The following is a 19,512-nucleotide window of genomic DNA, read 5'->3' as shown; positions in this document are numbered from 1 at the left end:
TGGAGGGGTTGAATGTATTTAAGTCAACAGGCCCCAATGATCTTCATCCTAGGGTACTTAGGGAATTAGCTGGAGTCATAGTGGAGCCACTGGCACAACTGTTTGAACACTCATAGTGCTCAGGACAGGTCCCGGAGGATTAGAAAAGGGCCAGTGTGGTCCCTATTTTCAAGAAGGGGAGGAAGGAGGAACCAGGTATAAGCCGGTTAGTCTCACCTCTATCCTTGACAAGACCTTTGAGAAAATAGTTAAGGATCACCTTTGTGGGGGACCAGCAGGTAAAATAATGCTAAGGGACAACCAGCACGGGTTCATAGCAGGCAGATCCTGCCTGACTAACCTGGTTTCATTTTACGACCAGGTCACAAAATGCTTGGATGAAGGAATACAGGTAGATGTTACTTACTTAGATTTTAAAAAGGCCTTTGAAACAGTGTCACACCCAATTCTTATAAATAAACTAAACAGTTGCAATGTAGATTGTTACAGTCTGGTAGGTAGAAAATTGGCTTATGGGACGCACCCAGAGAGTGGTGGTGGACAGGTCGGTTTCTACCTGGCGGAATGTGAGCAGCGGAGTCCCCCAAGTCTCTTTCCTGGGACCAGTACTATTCAATATCTTCATTAGTGACTTGGACAAGAGAGTAGAAAGCACCCTGTCCAAGTTTGCTGATGACACCAAACTATGTGGGGGGAGGTAAACAAACTAGATGGCAGGGAGCAAATCCAGGCTGATTTGGACAGGCTGGGGAAATGGGCCAAACAGAATAGGATGCAGTTTAACAAGGATAAATGTCATGTATTGCACCTGGGGAGGAAGAATCACCAACACTCCTATAGCCTGGGAGGTACCACATTAAGTAGCACAACTGCGGAAAGGGATCTCAGAGTCGTAGTCAACTCCAAAATGAACATGAGTCACCAGTGTGATGAGATAATAAGCAAAGGAAGAACTTCTTTACTGTCCAAGCCCTCAAGATTTGGAATAGACTGCCACTGGAGGTGGCTCAAGCACCTACTCTGAATGCCTTCAAAAGTCATCTGGATGTTTACCTTGCTGGGATCCTATGATCCCTACCAACTTCCTGCCCCTGGGGCAGGGGGCTGGACTCGACGATCTTCTGAGGTCCCTGCCGGCCTTAATGTCTATGAAATCTATTAAGTCTATGAAAGCTAACCGCACCCTTTCTTGCATAAATAGGTGCATCACAAACAAGTCTAAGGAGGTGCTACTTCCCCTCTCTGTGGCATTGGTCAGGCTGCACCTGGGGTACTGCATCCAGTTTTGGGCACCACACTTCAGGAGGGATGTGGATGGCCTGGAGAGGGTTCAGAGGAGGGCCACTCATCTGGTTAAAGGCCTACAGAAAAAACCCCTATGTGGACCGATTGGGAGACTAGAACCTCTTCAGCCTCTACAAGAAGAGGCTGAGAGGTGATCTCGTGCCTGCCTATGAACTCATGAGGGGGGCCCAGCAAGAAATAGGGGATACAATGTTTACTACAAATAATGGCCACAATCTGGAAGAGAGCAATTCAGATTGGACATCAGGAAAAAATTCTTGCCAGTGAGGGTTGCCAAAATATGGAATATGCTTCCAAGGGAGGTGGTGCTGTCCCCTTCCTTGGAGGTGTTTAAAAGGAGACTGGACAGACACCTGGCTGGGTCATCTGACCCCAGTACTCAGTCCTGCCCAGGGCAGGGGGTCGGACTCGATGACCAAACAGGTCCCTTCTGACCCTAACACCTATGAAACTATGAACTTTCTTAAAATATGGCTAGCCTTTTTGTCTGTTTGGCAAACATGAGTATATCCCTTCTTAAGGCTGCTGGCTTTGGGAAGTGAATCCAACATAACTCAGGACTGTCAGTTTCTTGTCTCGTTTTGAAACGAGCTGAAACACTTTACAACACCTCTCTAGGCTAGAGACGGGGGTTACTTGATGTTAAAACCCAGCAGCAGGAGAAGTCAAGCACGCCGTTTCAGTGCTGCTCTCCAAAGGCGCGGGTGCAGTCACGGCTCTTGTTCCTCAGGGACAAGGACCACCGCGCGGCCCTGGCTATCGGGCAGTCCCGCCCCGGCCCGCGCCGCCCGCAGCCGACCTGTGTGGGGCCGGGCGGCCAGCCGAGCCCGCCGCAGCATCAGCGCCCGCTGGCGGTTCCGCTCCATCCGGGCCAGCGCGGCCGCCGACAGCGCCGGGGGCGCCGCCCCGCCCGCGCCCTCCATGGCGCCGCGCTGCCCCGCCGGCGAGACGGCGCAGGCCAGCCGCGTCCTCTACTTCCAGACGTGGAGCGCACTGCGCCTGCGCGCAGCAGAAGGGGCGGTGCTCGCTCGCGGGGGCAGCTGGGAGGTGGTGTGTTCCGTCTGGGCTCCGGAAGCCTCTGCCGGGTGGCAGGTCCCGGGCGTGAGGGGCTGGAGCTGAAGAGGTGGGAGGCCCGGGCCGGCCCTTCCGGCGGGCTGGAACCGACGGGGCCCGCAGCCCGGGTGTAGCGCCTGTGCGCTGCTCTAGCGGGGCGGGTGCGTGATGCTGCAGGGCCCGGGGCCTGCGGGGGGACCCGCGAGGTGCGTCCCTGCGCGGGAGCGGGACGAGGAGCCGATACCTCCCGCTCCAGGTTTCCCGAGTTGTGCTTTTGGGCCGTAGGCACCGCAGGCCTGTCTTGAGCGTATTTGATTGATGGATTGGCCGCCGTTGCTCCAGAGACTCCGAGCGCCTGGGCGTGGTTTCGGTGCTCGGGGTTGTGCACCCAGCGTAAGCCCGAGTGCTGGAAGGCTCGGGCACTTGCCACGGCTAGCCTGGCCTCCACTGCTGCCCTTCGGGGTCTTGCACCCCAACGGGCTCAGGTGTCCCCGGGGGACTCCCCTGGCCCCACTACTCCGTCCCATGTTAATCCTGTAACCCAGTGCTTCTCAAAGTGGTGGGCCGCGGACAGGTGCTGGTTGCGAGCCACTGGTTGCTGGTCCGCAGCAAGTTGCCAGGAAAGAAAGAAATATATTTGCCGGTCCGCAGCGAATTGTCAGAAAAGAAAGAAATATATTTTCAGAAGCATAACATTGATAAGTCATGTTGTCACAGTTTGTTCCAACGCTCCGGGTGACGTCACGTTGGGTGAGGTGAGGAAAGAGAGAAACAGCTGGTCGCGCATTTGTGTAGCGCTGTTACACCTGCCACCGGCTGAACCGGGCACGGGTCCCTGGCCCACTGGAAAAAAAAGTTGCCGGTCCACCACATCGGATAGTTTGAGAAGCACTGCTGTAACCCATCAGGTGGTGGGGGCAGGGGTTTAGGCACCTTACACCAGGGAGGTCCACCAGGCCTCCCCAACCCAGCAGGGTGCAGTTTTAGATCATGCCCAGGACCCCTGAGGCCTCCTTCTTCCCCATAGCCTCACCCTTACCACTGAGTTATTAGAGCAGCAGCTCCTCCAGGAGATGTTGCTTTCTCAGTGTCTGGCCTCCAGCCCTGCTGGCCTGGGACTTAAGGTCTCTTGTCAGGGTTCAGCCACATCTGCCTGCTGCCTGATCCAGGTGTTAAAGTGGCAGAGCACTTAAGGTGCTCTGACACCCACCTTCCCCCTTACAGTGTTCAGCATGGAAGGCTTTTCTCTGCTGCTCCCAAAAACAGGCTTCCCCAGAGCCTGTGATAGCCCCAAAGTGGTGAGCACCCCACTGGTGCTCTGCCACACAGACCAGCCGACTGCCTTAGGGATCTGTGCTTGCTCTGACCTTGTACAATCTCTACACCAATGATCTGCCACAAAACTAGTCACGAAATTCATCCATGCTGACGACATCTGCTGTGGATTCCAGGCCCAGACTTTTTCTGAACTACAACATACTCTGAACGGTGACACTGCAAAGCTGGCTGACTACTGCAAGACTTGGTGCCTTCAGCCAAGCATCAGTAAGACAATTTCCAGTTTTTTCCACTTACAGAATGCCAGTGCTGCACAGGAGCTAAGTATCTATCTGAGTGGAGAGAGGCTGAGGCATGGCCGGATTATGACATGCTGGGGCCCTAAGCTAGAGGTTCCCAACCTTTCTATGCCATGGACCAGAAGCGGCCAAGTGAGGAAGTGTTGCGAGCAATCGGATCTAGCTGAGTGCTTATCCCACGAGATGTCTGGGTAGTTAAAGTCACCCATGGCAACCATGCTCCAAGAGCGTGCAGCCTCTGCCAGTTCTCTAGAGAATTCCTGGTCGAGCAGTTCCTTTTGTTTTGGAAGTCTGTAATAAATGCCTATGGTCAAATCTCCTTCCCTGTGCTCTCCTCGTATCTTGACCCAGAGGGTCTCAGTTGCCCTTCTTTGTTTCCAGTCTTTGCTTGTAGGAGGTGTAATGTTCCTTCACATAGCAAGCAACTTCATGGTTCCAGACAGGGCAAGGTCTGCGTGCAGCCAGCCTCTACCGTTGGGGTCTTCGCAGCAATCCAGACTAGCTGTGGCAAAACACATACCATGTTGCATAGTGTTGATGAGTGCCCACTGACTAAGTTCAGTGGAAGACTACAGGAAATGCACGTGGCTCCTGAGAATACTATTGCATGGCTTGGCAATTACACACACGCTGACTGCTGGCTGCTGTTTGTGCACCCCCACCCCTTGACACTGATTGGCAGAAAGGCATGAGAGGGGTCTATCAAACTATCCCACCAGCTGGTGCCTTCCCCTCCCAGGTGAGCTGCAAGGCCAGGTCACAGTGGCAGTGAGGACTGATGGCTCCCATTAGGGAGCTAGCATTTTATTTGTATTAAGGTTTTTTTTTTCCCTGGGAAATTATGGCCAATGCCATTTTTTCATGGTGATCAGAGATTGCTGTTTTTCATGGTTTCTGCAAAACTGATTTAAGTAGGTCCCTAGATATGAGAGAGGATGAGATCTTATCCGCTGAGTTATCTTTCTATGAGATAATCCAAGGTGAATATTAGTATTAGAAACAAGGTAATTCACTTATTTTTGTATCAGTAAATACATTGTGATTGCTTGTTTGAAAGCAAATTTACCAGAACTTCTGTAACTGCTATTCATCACTCGATAAGCAAGTCTCATTCTTTTTTACATTCCAAATCGTGCTCTTCTGGAAGTGAGATCTACTCACTTTTTCCTTGTTTTTGAAGCTGTGTAGGCATTCAGAGAAAATGTGCAGATTTCCAGAAATGAATAATACAGCTCTATGTAAGATTGCAAACAAAAACAACATGAAATGTAGGGAAGATTGAGAGAATATGTCATGAGTCAAAAAAATTACAAGGATGTTGTAATTATCCCCAGAGCAAGCATGGTAAAACCAAGAAATTCAGGGTTAGGGTTAAACTGAAAAAAAAAATTCCAAAAATATGAGTAAGTGGAAAATCTCAATTCAGATAGCCAAATAATCTTGAGTCTGTGCTGCACTTATGCCACGCAATATCATCTGATTATGTTGTGTGTTTAAAAGGATGTATGGTTGCTTAGTTAACAATGGGCAGTTTCTGAATTCAAAGCTAGTATGGATTTCTGAGTTTCAGTTGGAAAGCACAGCTGTGGCATGCTTGAGGAAATTTCTTCTTTCCTGAAAGATGAGAAGCTCAGATGGACTCCAGAGCTTACTTAACCAGTGTCAGTGCTCCAGGGCTTTAAGATGCATGGCATGGGGAAATTCCTTTGGGGTTTCGGCATGTCACGTGAAGCCCCAGATTCTGATCTGTGTTTCAGTCAGATCCCTTGGAGTGTTTGTGAGGAAGGGGGATTCGGTCCAGCCAAAACATATTTTTTTTCAGATTTTTGCAGCAGCTGAGCCTGGTCAGGCCTTGCCACTTCAGAAGCCGGTACCACTGAGACTAGACCAATAATTCTGGGACTGAGCATGAAGCTGGCAAGTAAAAGGGAGGAGTTTGTGGCTGCCTATGCCCTCTTCCTGCTAGGCACAAAGGCCTCCCACAGTACATTTGACTTTTTTTGTCGTGACAGTTTAGTCACTTAGGCCATGCGACACTCCCCTTGGGTTTTCTTCTGTGGCTCAGTGGTTTGCTTGCTGAGTTAGTAACAGGGAGGTTGTGAATTCCAAGCTGGCCTCTGATTTTCAGTCTGAAAGCACAGCTATGGTGGGCTTAAGAAATTATTTTCCTGAAAGATGACAAGCTCAGATTGGGTCCAGAGCCCACCTGACCAGTGCTAGAGCTCTGGGGCTCAAATATGAACCACTGGAGGCTTGCATCATATCTCTGGGACCAAACATAAGGCTGGCAGGTAAAGGGGTGGGGGGAATTTTGGGCTTCCTGTGACCTTTCCTTGCTATGCACAGGCCCTCTTCCAGTGTACTTATCTTTTTGAGTTTTTGAGGGTTTATTTTGGTGTATGTACTGATAGTTTGGCTATTCAGGTTATAAGTAGGCTACTACTGGTATTCAGTAGCTTGGTTGCTGAGTTAATAATGAGTAGGTTGTGAGTTCAAAGCTGGATGTGGGGCTCTTGGTATCAGTTTGAAAGCACAGCCCTGGTGGGCTCAAGAAATGTCCTTTTTTCTGAAACATGCCAAGCTCAGATGGGCTGCAGAGCCCATCTGACTAGTGCCAGGGCTCAAAGAGGCATTATTCATTTTGTGGCAACAGAGACCATTCAGGCCCTACCACATAAGAAGCTAGCAACCCTTCAGACTTGTGTACTGTCTCTGGGGCTGAGCAACAGCCTGACAGATAAAAAGTGGGGGGAAGGGTTGTAGCTCCCAGATGCAAGGGCAAATTAAAGCTGGATTGCAACCAGCTATAAAGTTATTACATGTTTTCTAGCTCTAACTTTATAATTAGATGTACCTTTATAGTTAGATGGCATGATAGTTATTTTGCACATGTAGCTGTTTTAAATTAATTGTGCAGTTACCCAGTTAATTGCATAATATATGTAGAGGAGGCCTGAGTTAGGCCAGGATGATACTGTTGTCTTGGTGCCTTTCAGATTTCTGATGTGCTCATTGTGTATAAGCAGTGCCATAGCACTGAAGTTTGGTGCCCAGGGCAAAGCCCGCAGCAGCAGCTCACTCTTGCCCCGTACACAGATCCGGGGGGCACATGCCCTCGTCCCCATGCTTACCTGGAAGTGCACGCAGTGGTGGGAGCTGCCCTTCCCCCATCCCCATGTCCCCCCAGATGAACTTCTCACAGCTCTGCCCCGTGCCCTGCCCCAGCTGGGCAGCACCTGTTGGCGCCCCTTTGCTTTGGTACCTGGGGGAATCGTTTCGCTCACCCCCGCCCTTGCTATGGCATCATGTGTAAGGACCAAAGTTGCACCCCATTCACTGATGTGAACTAAAGGGAGTTCTGTTTTGAAGTTGGTAAGTCAGCCAGCTTTCCATTTTTGCTGTAAATGCCATTTATTGTGTGTTGTGTTAATTTAAGAGTACTCTGGTAGTAGAAGCCAGGTATGTCAGACCATTATTAGACAAACTTGTCAGATTATCTGTTTCCATCCTGATTTTTTTTTTTAAAGAAACTGCCTGGTCGTCATGGCAGCTGGCACACAGGAGGGCAACCTGCACCCTTGTCACTACTCCAGTCCTCACATTTATCATGTGTTAAGCACCAGCTTGACACTGCCTGTCAGTCCTTCGGAGCTCATACAAGTGTAACATGCAGGAGCCCTGGTATAGACTGATGTAAGTGCCCTCTGTGCACTGCTATGACAAATTCAGTGCACCAGCATCAGCACTTGGACTGTGCTATCTCAAGGCTAAGTGGTACAAACTGAGCAGTTATTGAGCAGTTTGGTCCAAGAACATTTCATCATGCACTCTTTGACTAGTGTGGGCTGCTTCATCATGTCTTCTTCCTTTCAACTGCTCCTACAGGTATGCATGTGCTGATCAGACTGTGGCAGAAATGGACACCTCACCCCTTCCTCCTTCTGTCAGGTGGAGAGCCAGGAGCTTAATAAAAAGGCTTTTTTTATTAAAAGGAAGGAGAAGGGATGTAATCCTTGCCTTTGGTTTAAGGCAGAGTACAGACACAGTTGGACAGGGGCCTGCAGACAAGCAGGGCTCGGGCTGTCCAGCAATGCCAGGCAGCAAAGTACCCAGACATGCTGCTGTAGGGGGCAAGACATGCTGTGGGACTGCATCTGGATGATTCACTGCTCACAGGTGTGCTGCTGGACCTGGAAGGGTCCAACTTGGGCCCAGCATGAGAAGCTTGAGTAAAGTTATTCAAAACACTTGTGACTACTTCATCCTCTGGTGTTTTGAGGCAGTGTGGACAAGTGCCTCCCACAGCACAGCAGCATAAAGGGAATGTTCCCTTTTGTTTTTTCCCATCCTTTAGTCAAAAAAACTGGACAGCTGGAAGGGTAGAAGCCTCTATATTTCTACTACTCAGTACTTGGTTTTTGAGGCTTCATTAGGATGATGCCAGTGCTGTTATTATCACAGTCCCTCCTGGACAAGGGAGTGGGAGCTCCTTATGTACTATTGTAGGACCTGCTTCCTATTAACCACTGGACTAGATTTACTGATAGTAAAAATTCCTGTTAAAATGCAAGTGATAAAAACTACATGCAACACAGAAAGCTACAAGCATTTAATGGCACAAGCCACCTCCTAGCTAAGAGTGTACCTAGAGAGGGAAATAAAGGTACTTAACCCAATATGGCCTTGATTAGATGGTAGGCTTGATTCCAAACTCAGTCTTATCCATTTTGCGCTTAGAAGCATTTCCTGTAGATAAAGAAAGGACCATGCTCCTCATACTCTCTCCGATGAACCCAGAGCTGCTGAAAAGACTTGAGTGATGCCAAAATAGACCCTCCAGTCCAGACAGAGGACTTTCTTTCAGGTGATGCTGCTACAACAGGGTTGTTGTTAGGGCACATCTTGATCAGTTCTTGCTGGAAGCGGTCAGCAAAGCCTTTCAGCATGGTACAACCTCCACACAGCAAGATACTGTCCATCAGTTTCTTTCTGAGGTCAACATCACATTTATTGAGGCAGGTCATTGTCATCAGTGCAAGCCCTGGCTGCTGGAACCCTATCAAGGATGGTGTGAAAAGCATTTCAGCACATAAGAATTGCTCTTTGCCAATTTTAATTAAATGCCCATCTGGCAGCTCATACTCAACTGGGAGTCTCTGAAGAGACATTTCCCGAGGAACATCCAATGAGGTATAACAACATTTCTCTTTGATATTTTCTACTTTGCTTAGGTCTTCCTCTTTAAACTGGTACCCAGACTCATTTAATAGCTTCATGAGGTAAGAGGTGAGATCTGAACCAGCGTAGTCTACCCTGCCTGTGATGCTTGGCATAGTATAACCTTCATAAATAGGAACCACATATGAAACACCATGGCCACTTTCCACTACTAGAGCAGAAGTCTTCCCATAAGAGTACATAGATAATCTAGACTGGTAAGCAATATGCATGGCAGGAGCGCCAAATGTCTCAAACAGCATCTCAGCATATTTCTCCCTATTGGTGGTAGGGCTCAGTGGAGGGTCAGATACCAGGATGGCATGCTCCTCTGGGAGAATCTTCATCTCATTGTGGAAAATGTATTTCCAAATGTCTTGGACACAGTCCCAGTCCACAATAATGCCATGTCTCAAGGGGTTGACGAGTTTTAGGGGTATATTAGCACTGTAAAGTTCTCTCCCAACAAAGGTATCTTTCCGATTGTCCCCAGTCTTGGCAGTCTCCTGGAGATGCTTACCCACTGTTGATGAAATCACATGGGAAGGATGAGGGTCCCCAGCAAACCCGCACTTACAGTAACCTGTGCCAATGTCTATGATTACTGCTCTAGTCTCTTTCACTATCTTGGGGTCTTTGTTGGGCAATGAAGACATTTTCTCATCTTTAGGGTTTGTATGGGTTCTTGCTCCCATCTTTGTAGGGCCTTCCTTTACAGCTGCTACAGGCAGAGAACTGGAGCTTGAATTGTCTTTGAGTGACACTTCCTTTCCAGTGTCATGTATGCTGATTCTCTTTGACTGTACTGGCAGAAAACATGGCAAGTAGCAGGAATACAGGTGGCACTTTTAGAACACTCATGACACTGACATCACTAATTATGACATCAAAGGTCTACCTGTCCCAGGGCTTGACCAGACCTTTAGAGAGACATGGACTTTTAGAGAGGTGCCCTGGAAGCAAGATACATGTAGGCACTGACTGCAGATGTGTTTTCCCCTGCATACTACATTTGTTCTGAGCATTACCAAATGAGCAGACATCTGGCTTGAGTTCTACATGGGCATGCAAGCCTCCTGTGCAAACTAGCAATAATCAAGAACTTTGTAGTTTTTATTTTTCAATGCAACCTTGGGTCCTTTCCTAAACTCTTAGGGAAAAGGTCTACAATCTTTCAATCAAATCTTTTTATTTTGGGAAACGTTGCTCTATTGAATATTCTTTTTGTTCATTATTAAAAAGCCCTCAACATATCTGTACAGCTTGATGCTATTTCCATGCTAGGAAAATATCCATGGTTGATTGGTTGATTGTTTTATTTATTAGATTTATCATCCTAGCCAACAAAAGCTGAGGGCACCTTACAGGAGAGAGAAAAATAACTTATAAAAACAAGCAAATGAGAAAAAACAGGAGAAAAAGTTACTTACAGAAGCAAGAGAGTATTAAAATAACCTGTTGAGCAAACCCCACTAAACCAGAGGTTAACAACTTATGGCCTGTGGATCTGACTCACAAAGAGATTCTTCAGGTCATGAGTGGCAGCCTACTGTTAGTAAAAGATTGCCAACCTTGGCCTATTATTCAAGAGAAGGATTCTGGATTCTTTTCACCATGTTCTGTGGTGCTACTGAACTACAGGCAAATACCAGGTGGTATCTGAAGCATGAGGGCAGAGCTGCTCCTGTGGATGTGAAGTGTTCATACTCTCTGGTGTGTTGTGCCTCCTGTCATTAAGGATTGTTTTAGTCTTTGCAGAGCCCACGCTACCACACCAGAGGTGGGGTGAGGGGGAAAAGACAGCCCCTTTAATTAAGCTGGTCATTTCTAGGACACCTGCACCTTATGTATTTAAACACCAAAGACCTGAGATATTTGACTCCTGGAAGAGGAAGGAACGTTTTTTTCTAGAGTATCTTGTACAATCTAATAAGCAGGACTGCTCCTGGAAACACAAGGAATAGAAGCCTAAGGTCACTAGGCCCATTTGATATTTAAAAAACCTTTGCATGTCATTCTGAAATTGTAACTAAAAAGCTTACTGGTAAGCAACATGCAGGAAGTGACTCATGCTACAAGCACATAATACTAATGACATCACAATCAGTGATGCTGCAGTTGTTGTGATAGCAAAGTTGCAAGAATACCTGCTGAACTCCACCCATATACTTTAAAGGATCTATAGATTAAAAATAGCACAGAGAATGCAAGTAGGTACAAGAAAGATTAATTTGCTGGGGACACAGGATAACAACTATGGTGAGCCTAAGACAACAACTAGATGTAGGACTAGGTTTGCACTACTGTGAATACAGATTTGCTAGACAGCGTAACCCTTCCTATGTGATTTCACCCACAGGAAGTAAAGAATCCAAGACACCAATAAAACTGATGTAAAGCAAAAAGGAAATGGTTTGAGACAACACCTGAATACTGAAACACCACTAGAAATGATCAATCCATGAAACATGGCATAGTGGCAGACTGGGATTTTGTCCAAGATATCTGAGGGCACATCTTATACAGAGAAATGAGTACGTTTCCAAAGGAGCATGCTGTACTGATATCAAAACCTCAACTGAGTCCCATCATGCATAAGGAAAAATATGCAGAGCTGATGTTTGAAATCTTCTGGTCTTCCAGCAATGCATGCAGACCGCCAATCTGTCCTGTCCTTGTATTCTTATGACAAAACCTCTGGTTTTGCTGTACTAATCAAGTTGTTTCAGCATTTCTGAACTAGAAAGGAAGACTATAAGGATCAAGGGCCCTGAGTTGTTTACTAAAATGCTAAGAGTTTATGCTGCAGTAACTAGATCACCTGATTTAGTGCATAGAGTCCAAGCAACATGTTCACACGAATGACGTTACATCCATTTCACAAGCTTTCAGCATTAGGATACTCCAACAGACTGAAAGAACATCAGCCGAATTTTCTTGGAGCTACTATTTCAGCCATCCTACACATTAAAGTATTAAATTAATAGTCACTACCTTAAATAAATATTTTGTCAATAAATAACAAGTGGTCTGGTAATTTTCTATATCCTTCAATAACTGTTTTTACCTGTTAGAATGCATCTTGCTGACTCTAATGTGTTAATGATTTTGCAAGTGCATTTAAAACATAGAGGGGCTCCATCCTGTAGTCCTACAAGGATACATTCACCACTGAAGACACTGGATTTTGACTAACCACTGCAAAATCAATTTGCAGCAAGATGCACCCTTTATTACAATAATACTGCGTAGTATGTTCTGAAGGCCAGGACAAGCAGCCCTTAAAAGCTTGGTGTTGAGGATGGTCAGTACATACCACAACAAAGACCACGTCACTTTCAAAGATTAGACTGTCTTGCCTGTTTACCTGGGCAGGGGTTCATCAGCAATAATCTTTGTTAGCCATTTGCAGTGGAAGGTTTTAAAGGAAGTTTATTAATCATTTCATTTGAATGGATATTACAATCTATGGCAAGGGTATTTTTGTTGATATCAATGTCAGCAAATCATCAACAAGGAAAGAAAGAATCAGGTGTCAATATCACTTAACAAAAAGAAGATTTTTCCACACCAGGTTCTGAATATTTCCCCCTTAGAGTCTAACACAAACCTATTGTAGGCACTAAACTGCCTCTTGAATCAGAATAATCCTGATCTACCCAAGTAAAACAGTTTCAAGACTTCCATTCAGGTACAATCCTAGCCCAACAGCCTATCTAATGAACAGATGTTAATTTACTTTAATTCTTTTAAAACCTCATTATAAGGAGGTGTTGAATGTGCTTATTGGAACTTTTCCAAGAACTGTAAAAGAACACAGAATTCCAGATCTAAGTCAGTTTGGCCAATGCTTCTTGAGATGTTCCTTTAACTGTGGGATGGTTGATTGAGGTTGCCTACACACATGGCATCTGAGGGGCAACTTGAGGAGTTCTGAAGTCCCACCACTCACCAGCACTTTTCCTTTGGTCTTTATCATCTCTATGACATCTGAAGGAAACCAAAAAACATTAGGTACAAGAACAGAATACACGGTGAAGTGCTCTCAGCATCTATAAAATCTGTTCTAGGATGTCATCATTACAGAACAGCATGCTACCCATCCCAGCTGTGCTCCCTGAACTGCAGTTTCTCACAGCTCCCAGTTGTTATTCATTATTCTAAGAAAAGGCAAATGAATGGGAAAGAAAACTTCTTAAAAAGTGAGTAAATATGGTATCATGATCACTCAAGTCTCAGTGGTAGAATCCTTGTCTACCACGCAGAAGACCTGGGTTCGATTCCCAGACGCATATACAACTACAGCCATGGAGGCACCAAACATCTTTAGATTCCGTCTCAGTGGCCTAAAGGGAGGATGGAAGGTCTGGGCAGCCTCCACTCCTCAAAAAATTCCTGCCCAGGCATATGCACTGAGGGTCTGGGTGCCCCTCACACATACACCATGATCCAGGAGGATCGACGGTTGCCACAATAATGACTCAATATCCAAAATTAAGCATGAACTTTCAACTTTCTTCCTAACAAAATGTTTTAAGATAACAAAGACTTCACAGACCAGAAAAATAAAGTAGATTGTACATTATGGAGCAAGTTTTAAAAACATCTTTACCTTGGGAGTTCAAGAAGTATTCTGTGGTAAAAGAATTCCAGTGCTTTTTGGTTTTAAGGCAAGGGGAATCAAAATCCTGGCTGATTACATGCAGATGTATGTGACTGAAACACACATACACACACAATTAATTAAAATAATGATAATTAAAAAAAAATGTTCTCATCTAGAGAAAGCTACACAGATAATGACTACCTTAGAAAACTGAATAATTTTATCCTTCCCATGTGAACACTACAGCATACATACAGGGCTATGAGATCAAGTCCCCTGAAGTCTCAAGGACAAATTCATAAGTAATCTATACATAATGTTTAATAAAAGTAGAAAACTACATGTAAGCAGTGTAATATAACCCATGCCAGTAGATGCCAAGGAGCATGATGTCCGCAAGGAAAGCAAAATTGAGAGAAGGCCAAAAGCTAAAGTGGACTTAAAGACATCAACAGTACAACCCAAAATTGTTTCTAATGCAACTCTAATGAACTCCTAGCTCAATGAGATACAGGTTTTAGCTGTGCTGGTCTACAGGCAAAAAAATATGCAGAACTCTTGTTAGAGGTGATATATTTTATTAGACCAACTAAATATTTGCAAAAAAAAAAAAAAAAAAAAAAAAAGAATTTGTTTTTGCAAATATTTAATTGGTCTAATAAAAGATATCACCTCTGCCAAGAGTTCTGTATAGTTCAATGAGATACATTTTTCAGCCTCTGACATGCAAGACTTAGTCCACTGACAAATATTCATTTAAAGGCATAATGGGATCTGATCCCCAAACCAAACAATCATGCCTCCTACCATGCCATAAGTGTATAGGAGGACACGTGTTTGGGAATGAGGGAGTCAGATCGCAATTGTGCCCTGCTTACCACTGCAGGGGAAGCCCAGAACCATGGTCCCAGGCTTTCCCTGCACTAGCAAGATGAAAGCCAGGTGTTTGACAGTAAGCTGACTGTCAACCAGGAGGATTGAACTGGGGTCAGCTGGAGGTCCCAGTGCAATCCTAACCCTGCCACACGTTCAATTTAAGGTGCGTTGGAAACCAGCCACAAAAATATTACACACTTTTTTATGTAATATTTTTTGTGGCTGGTTTCCCATTTTGTGGTGCCATTAATTCCATGAATGTTTGGCCAGGTTACTATTTAAAATGAGATTAAAAGTCTGATTGTGTTTTAAGTATGATGTCTGCCAGGGACTTTAGGCACCAAGTGGGCAGTGATTTTGAGAATGTTAGTGATGCCTAAATGGGGGTCTTAAAAACCCAAGCATCTCTGAGACTTACCCTTAAATCTGTATAATTCAGCATGAGGCTTTAGATAACAAAAATGGCACCTGCTGACCCACTCAAGTCTTACCTCATGCTGGGAATAGCATGGTAACCCAGCCTGAACTGTAAGTTCTCCCTCTCAGGACACTGGTGGACCAACTTTTCACCAATGGCATGCATGTGTTCCAGTAGTCCAAGATGCTCTTTTGTCACGGATTTTAAACTGGAGATGGAGTCCCAAGGTAAGATGAGCCAGTGGTAACGAGCTTTGGGATACTTGTCCTTAATTGCTACAACCCTTTCATCTTTGTAGACCTAGTAGAGAAAGATGTGGGTTATTTACCATTGACTGGTGTCCCTTGGAAGGAGAAGCTGCTTACTTCATAACTATAGTTCCAGAAGAGTCCACTCTGGGTACATGGGACTCAGATTCATAGGTGCTAGGGTCGGAAGGGACCTCAACAGATCATCAAGTTTGACCCCGTGCCTAGACAGGAAAGAGTGCTGGGGTCAGATGACCCCAGCCAGATGCTTATCCAACCTTCTCTTAAAGACCCCCAAGGAAGGGGCGAGCATCACCTCCCTTGGAAGCCCATTCCAAGTTTTGTCTCACATACCTGAGCTTACACGTTTATTCACCGGCAGTATCTACATTGTGTACATGCTCCCAGTGGCTCATTGTAGAGTATGCCTATGCAACCACAGAATCCTAAGCATACAGGACTTGAGGAAATGTAGGTGAAGACAGGAGCATGGGTTGTGGCAAGCACATACAGATCTCTAAGAATTCCAACTACTGCAAGGTAAGCAAGTTTTCTCCTTCAAGTGAATCAGCATGCATGTTCTGCTAGGGAGGACACCAAAGTGGTTCTCAGTTCACCTGAAGGCAAGATTAGAGAATCACACACCAATTGGATGGTCACCTCATCAACTGCAGCACCAAATCCAAAAACTTAAAAAATTGGATGAGGCCTTGTGAATATGTGAGCAAAGCTGCAGGTGGCCACCTTACAGACATCCAAGATGGATACATTCGTCAAAGATGCTGGTGGAACAAGGTCTAGTGGGCCACAGGTAAGTTTACACTGGCTGCTGTGAGTATATCCTTTCACAGTCTGAGATTCACAGGTCAAGACTGGGATTGGATCTCTCACAGAAGGGTCTACGTTGTTTAGTACCTTGGGGAAACTTTAGCACAGTAGGATGGAAAACACTCCCTGACCTTCTGCTGATGGATGCTGTGCTGCAAGCATTAAGACTGACTGAAATTATGAATGAAAAGCTGTTACTGATTATTGATACCAATGACGTTGATACCTCACAAGGTGGGGGTTTTTTTCCTTTGCTTTTTATATAATTCTTTGTTACTGTTTTTCACACTACAGTCCTCAGGTCTAGTGGATTATTTTTTCTTTCCTTCTATAAGTTAAAAAGATTACCCTGCTGACCACTGTCAATGGCCAGCTGCACTGCCTAGTTACGTATAGCATGTAGAATAAAGTCTTCCTGCCATCTAAATGAAGATGGGTAGAAGCTCAGTCTCAAACTGAGAGGTGCTTGAAAAGAATGGAAGCATGCTGATGCTCAGATGAATGATAAGAGGTCCCAGGGAACACATATACCATACAGGTACTGCTGGCCAAATACACTGGCTTCACTGACCTATGCTTACAGGTGACAAGCCAATGTGAAGCAGATACAGAACCACAAAAGCAGTTAGCCTTGACAGGACTAGAGTATGATCATATATGTACAAAGAGATATCCAGACTGTACCTATGAAACAAGGTAAGGATGGGATGGCTCTGCTTCTGAAATTCAACAGGGATGGAGAAAGAGCTTCTAGGGAGCTATAGTAATCAAAGATCTCCAGTTCTTGTTCAGCATGCAAGCATGCTTCCAAAGATCCATATCAATTCACTGGCAAGTAATCAGTATTCACCTACAGGAAAGTGGTGGAAAGCACATGGAGACTTTTTGTTGGTCTGTGTAAGTCTTTTGACAGCCCATCTTAATATATTTTACTACCAACTTGTAATGTCTTCAGATGAATATACATCCCACTTCAGACTTTTTGCAACATGACCAAGACAACTTGCCAAAATTCTGTGTTTCTACACTAAAAAAAATCCCAGCCTATCCAGTTCATGCAGAATTCCTTCCTGGACCAGGCCACCAGGCAGCTGCCAGGGGATGGTGCTAAGTACTCTGCCCCACTAGTGCAGATGGTCAAAATCACTTTACTCAGGTAAGAGAGCACTGAGGCTTTGAGGGACTACTGCTTTTTCCAAGAGAGCCATTTGCAAGAAGGGGACATAGGAAATCTATCCCTAGATTATAGAAATCTACAAGTTATTGTTGCAAAACTAAGACTGCTCATCAAGTAGGCCACTTTCTAAAGGCAAAGGACATGTCTCACAAAACTTTCCACTATAGGATAAGACAACAGATTTCCAGCTGCCAGTAAGCAAACATGAAGAAGTTGCAACAACAACATGGGTCTCTACATTTTAAACTGTTTACAGTCAGTTAAAGGATAAGAGACAGCTCAGCATGTTACATAAAATTGGTAAGATTGCAGGACTCAATAGCCTTTGCCTAAGTGAACAAAGTGCATTCAATCTACAAAGGCAGGCAAGGTTCTTTGGGTAGATGTGATATCTTTTATTAGACCAACTGAGTAGTTGGAAAAAAAGTTCTTTGCAAGCTTTCAGGAACAGTCACCCTTCTTTAGGCATAGGAAGTCTCTGCTGTTCTGAGACTCCAAGGCATGAAAGCAGCTAAAGGTATTACAGGATGTCAGTGAGAATGTAAATAGGTATAAATTAGGACAGCAAAAGAGCTGGGAAGAGGAGGGGGTGTGGAAAAGCAAGGGGGAAAACAAAAACAAAGGTGAGTAAGGGAGACTACAGTAGTAGTAATTCAAGGTAGAAAAGAGGCTGACTGTGAAAAAGTAAATAGCTGGAAATTAGGAAGAACAAAGGGCAGAAAAGGAGGGGGGAGGGGAAGAAAAGTCTAAGAGGTCAGGTCTGGCAGGTATTTGGTGAATCAGATGTCAGGCAGGTTGTAATGCGTCATAAATCCAATGTCTATATTGAGTCCGTGATTTTTTGTATCTAGTAGATTTATGAAGTGAAGTTCGTAGGCTCATCTACGAAAGGTGTTTTGTGAATTCCTTTTGAGGATTAGAACTGAGAGATCAGAGAGGGAGCGATTATCTTGTGAGAAGTGTGCCCCCATAGGTAGTTGGGTATTCTTGTCTAATAGATTTTCAGTGTGCGTTCATTCTGATGCGCACTTGTTGTTTGGTTTCTTCTACATATTTTCTATCAGGGCATTTGGTGCACTGGATGAGATATATAACATTGCTGGTGGTGCAGGCGTCAGGTCCAGGAATGGTGATAGTTCTGTTGTGGGGTGTGGTTATTGTAGGAATGGTGGAGATATGTTGGCAGGTTTTGCATTTCTTGCCCTGGCATAGTCTGGATCCATTAGATGTGGTTTGCATCATACAGGGTTTGAGAGGTTCGATGCTTGTTTAATGGTTAGGATGAGTGGTTCTGGAAAAATCTCTTTAAGAAGTGGGTCTTCCTATAGTATGGGTTGCAATTGTACATGGAAAATTCTCAAACAATCTACAAAATTTTCCATGTTCAATCTACAAAAGAACTCTTGTGCTCAAGGTTCCCAGTGACATCACAGGTTGACATGGTAATAAGCAAAGGAGATAAGAAATAAAAGGACTTCAATTAACTGTGACTTCAATTTTATAACTGCTTTAAATCGGGCAGTTTTGAGGGGAGGCAGTTCCCATTCCTTCTGACGCACCTTTATTGGCATGTCTGTTTGTGTGGAGTGACCTATGGGGAGATCCTGGCCACTTGCTTCCTGGTAGCTGCTGGTCTGACTAGCCAGCTCTGTGGAATGAAGAGCCAAAGGCAAGGAACTTCATTTATCCTCATAGATGACTATTCCTGAGCATGTACATGAAAAGCACAAGACAACACTGCCTCAACCACACCAGAAGAGAGAAGCAGCTAATGGCCCTGTAAAGCAGCTGAGGGTCTTGTCACCCCATCCCTATTCCATCATTTTTCCTCCATCCTTTATTCTCCTATTACTGCCTTCTTCCCAAGAAGAATATAGCTTGTCTGGCCAAGAAAAATCCAGTCATCTATTACAACACTGTTGAGCAGAGGGGCCAGCCAGTCTGAACCTGGTAAAAGTTTACCAAGTTTTGAAATGGTTAATAAGATCAGGCACTATGCCCTAAGCAGCTTGACTGTCAGATATAGATGCTTTTTCTAATTTTGCTATTTCTCTTATGATGCTGTGTTTTTTTTAAATCTGGTTGCGTCTTAAAATGGAATTTCAACAACTTAAGTTCATATAAAAAGTGACTCTCCCTTTTGGCAGCAAGAACAGTTAATACTGCCAAAAGTTGTCAAGCATGGATTTTCCCCTTGTATATGCACC

The 19,512-nt window shown here is 45.0% G+C and overlaps 3 protein-coding genes across 11 annotated transcripts in view; all 3 read right to left on the bottom strand.

The window, feature by feature from the left end:
* Nucleotides 1–2,251, bottom strand: part of XPA (XPA, DNA damage recognition and repair factor) — a 29,261-nt gene extending 27,010 nt beyond the window's left edge. Inside the window, exon 1 of the mRNA XM_006266726.3 lies at nucleotides 2,105–2,251. Within this exon, the coding sequence (XP_006266788.3) occupies nucleotides 2,105–2,228 (124 nt within the window). The 5' untranslated portion in view covers nucleotides 2,229–2,251. The remainder of the gene's footprint in view (nucleotides 1–2,104) is intronic.
* Nucleotides 2,252–8,525: 6,274 nt separating this feature from the next.
* On the bottom strand, nucleotides 8,526–11,515 carry ACTL7A (actin like 7A). Its single transcript, XM_006266719.2, has one exon. The coding sequence runs from the start codon at nucleotides 9,845–9,847 to the stop codon at nucleotides 8,669–8,671; it is 1,179 nt and encodes a 392-aa protein (XP_006266781.1). The 5' UTR covers nucleotides 9,848–11,515; the 3' UTR covers nucleotides 8,526–8,668.
* A 1,051-nt stretch (nucleotides 11,516–12,566) lies between these two features.
* Nucleotides 12,567–19,512, bottom strand: part of APTX (aprataxin) — a 29,797-nt gene continuing 22,851 nt past the window's right edge. For all 9 annotated transcript variants that reach the window (XM_019490673.2, XM_014596195.3, XM_014596196.3 and 6 more), the window contains exons 6-8: nucleotides 15,126–15,352; nucleotides 13,765–13,868; nucleotides 12,567–13,142 (exon numbers count right to left, since the gene is read on the bottom strand). In XM_019490673.2, coding sequence (XP_019346218.1) covers nucleotides 12,988–13,142; nucleotides 13,765–13,868; nucleotides 15,126–15,352 — 486 coding nt within the window. In that variant the 3' untranslated portion in view covers nucleotides 12,567–12,987. The remainder of the gene's footprint in view (nucleotides 13,143–13,764; nucleotides 13,869–15,125; nucleotides 15,353–19,512) is intronic.

The sequence above is a fragment of the Alligator mississippiensis genome, chromosome 3 (assembly GCF_030867095.1).
Source record: "Alligator mississippiensis isolate rAllMis1 chromosome 3, rAllMis1, whole genome shotgun sequence".
Classification (NCBI taxonomy): domain Eukaryota; kingdom Metazoa; phylum Chordata; order Crocodylia; family Alligatoridae; genus Alligator; species Alligator mississippiensis.
Note: the sequence above shows the minus strand (reverse complement) of the source record. Positions and strands in the feature narration are given on the sequence as shown.

What these genes read in the sequence shown, in the direction of transcription:
- ACTL7A (XM_006266719.2), bottom strand. Translation starts at nt 9,847, where the DNA reads ATGGGAGCAAGAACCCATACAAACCCTAAAGATGAGAAAATGTCTTCA.